Genomic DNA, 8,507 nt, shown 5'->3' with positions numbered 1-8,507 from the left:
CCTCGCCTCGACTCAGCAGCTTGACCAATCTCATTACCCGAAAGAGTCGGAAGAAGGTGATGGAGATGCGGGCGCTGTCCTGCGTGCTCTGAGGTGGTGGGGGACGAAGAGAGACCCAATTAGAGGGAGGAGTGGAGAACAAGAACAAATGAAAGAGACAGAGAGAGAGAAAAGTGTGTGTGTGTGTGGGGGAGGGGGGGTATTCTTTTCACATCAAATCACTCCAGTAACACTTCAAACCTGATACAAACCAATTCAACCAATCAGTTACAAAAAATAAAACAATGTTACATGCGTGCAAGTGTGTAAGAAATAGAGGTAATGTGTCTGTGCCTTTTCTTTGAATAAAGACATCACATGCCAGACATCTTGTCATATACACTTGCGAACATTATCACACTGCATACATATGGACTCAGATTCCAAGGATGCCAATGTGTTAAGGTCATGCAATGTCTTGGGTTGTCCACATTTGGATGGGGGTTCCCAGGTTGACAAACATGCAGCACCATGTCCACGGTGGAATTTCCAAAAGGAGAAATGTCTGGAAATACATCTGATGTCCAAGGGGAGCAGCTCACATACAATAAATCAGTATGAAGAAGACATCTTTTCCTCTGTTTGCATGTCAAGTAAGAGGCTGTGGTAACCAAGCATTCAATTTAATTTAGAGTACACCAGAGCATTGATAGTATGCAATATGGTGGAGTAAGGAAATTACAGATTACTGCATTTCCATTTCTGCAAAAACTGGGTGATTATTCTGGCCCATTGCATTAAATCCTTAAAAAAAAATAACAAAGGTAAAACAAAACAACAACATCAGCAAAAACACAAGCGTTAGAGACAAGACTGTGGTCGGGGCGGAACAGAGTTGGGGATTCTTACCCCGGGTGGCACCTCCACCACTAGAAGAGCTTCTCTCTGCTTCCAAACCAAACATCTACATTAACAAATTTCTTTTGAAACAGCTGACAAATGATGTGCACCCACTAATCCTCAAGGGGCAACCAACACAAATAATGTGTGACTGTAACAGTGTACCAGATGTTTCATTTGTTTTACCCATATGCCAATGTTTGCACAATATCTAGCGAATGTTGCTATTGATTAAACATCTGTGTTCTGATGACTTGATAGTGAACACAATACAAAATGGACAAGGGTGGACAGATGAATGGTAAACAAAGCACTTTTTTTTTTTAAAAACTTTTTTAAACATATTTTTTTTCCGCATGGACATTTAAATGCATGTATGAGGAGGAACTTTATCCATTGAAATGACAGTTTTACCAACACAAATATATTTTCATAAACAAAGGCATTACAGTAATCATGATAACAGATATGGCTTCTCTGAATGTTCCACAAATGAAGAGTTTGGTTCCAAAACGCTATATCTCCATTTTTAAAAACATTAAAAAGTCATGTCATTTAATTGTGTATTTAAGGTAATATCAATAAAATTGCAATTGTGTTGTTTTGATTGAGTAAAGATAAATCAAACAACAATACCCAATTACAGTTCTACTAAAATTACTTGGAAAACAAAATGTAAAAAAATGAAAATTCTTTAAAATGGAGGATATAGTTTTTTGGAATCAAACTCTTCAAATATTTCTCTCTTAAAGTATAAATAATGGGACATTCACACAAAACGATATTTGACTTCAAAGAAGAAGAAAAACCTGAATGTGACAAAAGACAATTATTTTTTTAATGCACAAAAATAAAGGTAGGCCATCAAAACACGTCACAATATGCACTGTATTTCATGTGTATATATGTTTGTGCGAGCAAGAGAATGAGAACTCATCCAAAAGCATAAAGAGCAGAATAAGAGGAGGATTGCAGTGAATCTCAATGATCCCAAACAGCTATTGTGCCATCAATTCAAAACTGACCTTCACCGTAAGCCTAGCCTGAGCCACCAGCCAAAACAGCTAGATATCAGGGCCAGTAGAGCTCTCAGAATGGATATGTACATTTTACATAAGAAATATTTCTATTCTATATGATAGTGGATATATATATATATCCACTATATATAATATATATATATATATATATATATATATATATATATATATATATGTATATATATATATATTGTATTCATTGTATTTGGCCATGGCTTATGGGTCATTGTATTTGGCCATGGCTTATGGGTCAGGGGTCACTGCACAGTCTCCTCCTTCAGACACGTGAGAGGGCGGACACGGAAAGCGCTACTTACATTCATCTCTGTGATCGCAATGTCAACGACGCTACCAACAACAATTAAGGCATCAAACGTGTTCCATGCATCGGCGAAATAATGCTGTATGCAGCAGTGGAGAGATCACAAGAGGGCAGAGGCAAAGAGATAGTCCAGAGAGGGAGATGGACAGCAGAGAGAGAGAGAGAGAGACAGCAGAGAGAGAGAGAGAGAGAGAGAGAGAGGGAGATGAATGGATGGATGTGTGTTGAGGATGGGGGAGGGAAAAGAGAGACAGAACAGAATGTCAGAAAAGCAAAGATACAAGACATGGCAAGTTGCAACCAGATCATCGAGGACAGGGAGGCCACCGTGTCTGGGTGAGTCATACAACCAATCCTCACTCAAGACACTCAAAAATCGCTTCATGGCAGTTCTACAAATCATTCCTCGTCCTGTCTACACACATCACAAAGTTTCATCTCAGTTTAACAAACAAGTCTATTTTTTTTATGACGATTGTAAGACAGTAGAAGTCCAGACACAGTGGCGATGTCCAAAGCGCAGAGAAAAAACACTACAGAGACATGGCATGGAAGAGAAGGTCCTCCACAGAACAAGCTTTAGCGAATGACCTTTGGTGCCCCCTGCAGCCAGAGAGCTGACAGACACCCCACCCCTACTAAAGACACACAGAGAGAGAGAGAGAGAGAGAGAGCGCGCGCACACACACCAACATGCCAGATCGGGATGGAGGGGTGAAAGAGGAAAGGAGGGAGGGAGGGTAAGGGCCCATGCTCACACATACCTCATTGAGAATGATGTCAACTACACTGCCAATCACCACCAGGGCATCAAAGCCGTTCCAGGCATCCCCAAAATAACCCTAGTGAGCAGCAGTCCACCAGGGCGAGAGGAGAGGAGAGGAGAGGAGAGAGGAGGAGAGGTGAGGGGAGGAGAGGAGAGGGGAGAGGAGGAGAGGGGAGGGGAGGAGAGGAGAGGGGAGGAGAGAGGAGAGGAGAGGGAGGAAAAGATGAGAGAGGACAGAGAAATAAGGGATGGAAAAGGAAGAAAAAAAAAGCACAAGAGGAAAAGACAGGACAAGGCAGGAGGTAAGATAAGAAAGATAAGAGAAGAAAGGAGAAAGGAGAGGAGAGAAGGGGAGGAGAGCAAAGAAGAAGGAAAAGAGAAGAAAGGAGAAGTAGAGGTAGACCAGGAAGAAGAGGAGGAAAGGGGAGAAGAGTGGAGTAGAGGAGGAATGGGTGGGGATTAACACATTGACCACTGTGTGTTTGGTGGGGGTGGAGGGACTTCTGCACATGTGCTGTTGGGTCCCATTATCCCACTGGACCCAGTCTTACACTAGCACTGCTTCAGATTACTGCAACACTACATAACACACCCAGGGGTAGGAGACAGAACACACCCTTGGTTTGAAGGCAATCAGCTTGAGGATCATCTCCACAGTGAAGACCGCAGTGAACACCATATTGAGGATGTCCATCGCGTAGTTGAAGAGATGAGACTGCCCTTGGTGCTGCATGGACATAATGATGGAAATAATTATAATTATTCATATTTGATAATAATGATATAATAATTAATAATGATAATTATTGCAATATTTTTTTAAATAAATGATTATATGTGAAAATATGATGATTGTGATTATATCTAAAATATCTCTGAAGGGAATTTCTATTCACCTGTATGGCCAGGCAGAGGGTGTTGAGGATGATGAGGACGAACATGACGTATTCGAAGCCCGCTGAGTTGACCATGTACCAGAACTTGTACTGGTAGCGGTTCTTAGGGATGTATCTCCTTACTGGCCGTGCCTTCAGAGCATACTCTACACACTGGCGCTGGAGGGTCAGATGAAGACAAAATTACAAAGACACACAAATACACACACACAGACACCCACACCCACAGACATTTCTCTCTCTCACACACACACACACACACACACAACACACACACACACACACACACACACACACACACACACACACACACACACACACACACACACACACACACAAAGACACACACATACCTGGTTCTTGTCCAGCTCACAGTTCTTGTACTCTTTCTCTCCCTGCTCCTGGAAGGTGACAATGACGAAACCCACAAAGATGTTCATCATGAAGAAGGCGATGATGATGATGTAGATGATGAAGAAGATGGAGATCTCCACGCGGTAGTTATAAATTGGGCCCATGTTCTCTTTGTTGGAGTCAATGGCCTTGTACAGGAGCCTGGACCAAAACAAAAGAGGAAAATGAAATGTGTGGAGTGTGTTTTTCTTAGCTACAAGAAAAGAATCAGTGTGTGTGTACTGTATGTCTATGAGCAAGTGTGCACATGTATGCGTGAATGTATTTGTTTCTGTGTGTGTGTGTGTGTGTGTGTGTGTGTGTGTGTGTGTGTGTGTGAGGAGTGTACTTACGCAGGCCAGCCTTCAAATGTTGAGACGGTGAAGAGGGCCATCATGGCCATAAGCACGTTATCAAAGTTAAAATCACTGTTGTACCAAACTCGATGTTTGATTACAGGTAGTGCTGTTTCACCAATGTTATACAGAATGTAGGAGCCCCTGCAAGTACAGGCAAAGAAATATCACAAAACACACACACACACATACTGTACACACACGCAAACACACACACACACACACACACACACACACACACACACACACACACACACACACACACAAATGTTTGCATTTAATAAATACATTCAGACTTACTGGCATTCCTCTGGACTTGATTTAGCTTCATCTGTGCAGCGGTAGAACTTTCCCTGAGTGAGAGAAGGCAGCAAAAAAAAAAAAAAACGATCAAATGGCATGAATTTATTTATAATCTAAATTGATAATTAATTTATGTAATTGAGATGTAAGAGTCAGGACCTCACAAGCCTTTAATACAATGACAACAATGACTACCTCATTCCAAAAGAACATTACAGCATTGCCGTTACATACATATTATACATATTACTACATAGATAGATAGATAGATACTTTATTGATCCCCAAGGGGAAATTCAAGGTCTCAGTAGCATACAGACATCACACACAGCATGCACTTACAGCAGAAAAAGTAATATACAATATAAAACTCCACTGTACAATAGAGACAGTAGAAGATAAGCATGATACTAAAATACAAATACTAAATATACTATATAAACTAAATCAAATATCAACATAGTGTGCAAGCCTGACAGGGCAGGGACTGAGCCTGTAATTCAGTGTGCATTATAAGGTGCTCTATGAGAGTAAGTGTCACGGTGATGGGGGGGGTGCCATGGTCGTGGACCCCTCAACAGACACAAGCAAGATTCCATATACATTTGAAAGGGTGGGGATAGTGCAATATCAGTACAGACTGAGGTTTAATATTAAAAATAAATATAGTGCAAGGCAGTTCAGTGCAATGATCATGTATTAATAGTAATACTATTACTATAATAGTAATACTATTACAGTAATACTATGTACTGCAGCTGCCATCCCCAATTACCTTAAAGAGCTGCACACCGATGCAGGCAAACATGAACTGGAGGAGTGTGGTGACAATCATGATGTTACCGATGGTGCGAATGGCCACAAACACACACTGCACCACGTGCTGTTGGGTCCAAACAGAAAGGTCAGCACAGACAATGCCCATGAGACCAAAGGAAGGGCCCACTAAGGACAGAAGTAATCTAATATCGTCACTACAAGAGTCATTACTAGTGCTCTCACTGGAGAACAACTGGGGATAAGAGGAGAGGAGAAGAGAGGAGACAAGAGGGGAGGAGATGAGAGGAGAGGAGAGGAGACAAGAGGAGAGGGGAGGAGACAAAGGGTGAGGAGACAAGAGGAGAGGAGAGGAGATGAGATGAGATGAGAGAAGAGATGTCGAAGTGGAGAAGAGATGTCGAGGAGAGAGTAAAGGAGAAGAAGAGAAGGCAGAGGACAGGAGCAGAGAGGAGAGAGGTCTGACCTTGAGGCCCTTGGCTCTGTTGATGGCTCTGAGGGGCCGCAGCACACGCAGGACACGCAGGATCTTCACCACCGAGATGGCCGACGACCTGCACACCACACGCCAATCAAAACCACACCCTGCTAGCCACCACCACTCACCACCTACACTGATCCCCCACCACACACCTTCACATGTGATGTACAAGACAATGTATTAATACTGTATGCTTACATGTAACACTATGCATGCATTTGTGATAGATAATGGGATTTAACATGCTAGTATTCAAACAACTACAAATATAGTGAACTGTAGTGACTGAATTTGATTTACACTGAACTCCAAAAGGAAGAAGATAGATAGATAGATAGATAGATAGATAGATAGATAGATAGATACTTTATTGATCCCCAGGGGAAATTCAAGAAACATACTCAATGCCAAAGGACACCAACGACACACCGACCACCAGCAGGTCCAGCAAGTTGAAGTAGTTCCTGCAGAAGGCTCCTTTGTGGAGAAAAGCCCCGAACGCGGTCATCTGAAACAGACAGGGGCATATCAGGACGTCAGATTACCTGTGCAGTTGCACACACACACACACAAAAGTAAATATGATGTTAAACGCTACACAACAATGACTAAATTCAACAATTACTTTGATTCACTAATAATTAATCGTTCCACATTCTTATTTTTAAGTGTGTTTACAATATATTCAAATAAGGCAGCTTTATAAATATAAAAAATCTAATATTTCTCGACAATAATCAACACAAACACATGACACATGACTTAAACTGCCCTTTTATATAAATAGTATAAATAAATGTCACAAAAACATTCATTTATCCAGTACAGTGGGGGCTCTATGAGATGGCAGAAAACAAGCATTCACAACATGGCTCCTTGTCAGGATGTGATCTGGTCCAACAAAGACACCTTCACAGCGGACACACTGCACAGAGACCGACAGTGGACCACTTCCTTCCAAACACTCATTTGTGTAACAAAACATTGCAAAGGACTCTTCCAGTAACACTCATGCCAATTCTGGGTTGCGTGACAGCGGGGATTCCCATTTCAGCAACAAAGCATGCTTCTTGTTACTGGTGAAAGGGAGCATGTTTTGCTTGGTCATGAAGAGAAGTGCAAAGAAAGAGAGCTGTGCTTTCCATACAAGCTATGACTGCAGATTTGTGTTTTGTGGTCAAGCAAAGGACAAAGAATACTGGCTGACATGATGCAAAAAAAAAAAAAAACATTCCGAGGAAGAACATAAAGCTATGAAGACCCTGAAATCCATGCATATCCAAAACTAATTTATACTCATTCTCAAAGTCATTGCTAACTATCATACATCTTTAATATTAAAGGCCCTATTTTGGCGATCAGAAACGGATGGTCAGAGGCGCAAAGTTTATAGACATTAAAGGCGTGGCTAGTCCACTAATTTAATGGCATGATTTTGTGATCAAACGCTGGGAACAAAAGGGTTGTTCTTATGTTTCTTAATCAGTCATGGGTGAGTTTTTGGTGTAACATCCTTTACCAAAAACATAGCCTGAAAAAAGCAACACTTAACCCAATAATGTTCGAATGACTGAATAAAAATCCTAATGATATTTATCCTGCAAAGGAGTTGCTGCTTACATCTCGTGACAGTGCATCTTCAGCTGTGCTTTATATGCACCTTTCGCTATAGACCAGGTTTTTCATGGTCAGTGGCGTAATGCTTTTTAGAGGGTGTAAGATGTGTGATTTTTGGATCATGTGCCAGATCACACCTTATGTCGTTAATTGCCACAAACAAGGGTGCAAGGTTTAACAAAAGTGTGCATCGCGAAAAATTCCTCACTTTATTGAGTGTAAGATAAGAATAAGCCTCGTGCTTTGCCACCTTGCGCCGGGTGCAGGATAGGGCCCTAAAACTGACAGGACCTAAAGGAATTGTATTCAAGCCCTTTTTATTATTCTCACATGAAAGACAAAAATATCTTTAAAAGCCTATGCTTGATGAATGCATGTTTAATACTAATTTGCCCAGACTTCATGTGGACATCTGGGATGGACAGACGTCCTACGACATTGAAAAGCATTTGTTACCAGCGGTCACTGGCACTTGGGTGAGTTCTTGCTAAAGCAGACATATCATGGTAGCAGAAAGAGCGGAGAGCACTGGGGCCTGTACTACGAAGCGGGGTTACTGGCTTATCTGGGTAACTTCGAGAGTAACTTGATCATGTGTGGCGTAACTTCCTGATTAACCCGTACTAAGAAAGGTGGATAGGTTTTAACCCCTCCACTAACAATTCGAGACAATGTCG

At 41.6% G+C, this 8,507-nt stretch overlaps 1 protein-coding gene across 1 annotated transcript in view; it reads right to left on the bottom strand.

The window, feature by feature from the left end:
* The window catches only part of cacna1db (calcium channel, voltage-dependent, L type, alpha 1D subunit, b), a gene marked incomplete in the record, with an annotated part of 78,914 nt that overhangs the window by 21,798 nt on the left and 48,609 nt on the right, over window positions 1-8,507 (bottom strand). Inside the window, 12 exon segments of the mRNA XM_048240394.1 lie at window positions 1-88; window positions 889-924; window positions 2,237-2,320; window positions 3,006-3,083; window positions 3,624-3,734; window positions 3,904-4,062; window positions 4,257-4,458; window positions 4,650-4,796; window positions 4,953-5,005; window positions 5,731-5,838; window positions 6,199-6,286; window positions 6,615-6,721. Of these exon segments, the coding sequence (XP_048096351.1) occupies window positions 1-88; window positions 889-924; window positions 2,237-2,320; window positions 3,006-3,083; window positions 3,624-3,734; window positions 3,904-4,062; window positions 4,257-4,458; window positions 4,650-4,796; window positions 4,953-5,005; window positions 5,731-5,838; window positions 6,199-6,286; window positions 6,615-6,721 (1,261 nt within the window).

Source organism: Alosa alosa, chromosome 4 (genome assembly GCF_017589495.1).
Source record: "Alosa alosa isolate M-15738 ecotype Scorff River chromosome 4, AALO_Geno_1.1, whole genome shotgun sequence".
Taxonomy (NCBI): domain Eukaryota; kingdom Metazoa; phylum Chordata; class Actinopteri; order Clupeiformes; family Clupeidae; genus Alosa; species Alosa alosa.
This window is presented reverse-complemented; position numbering and strand designations above follow the sequence as displayed.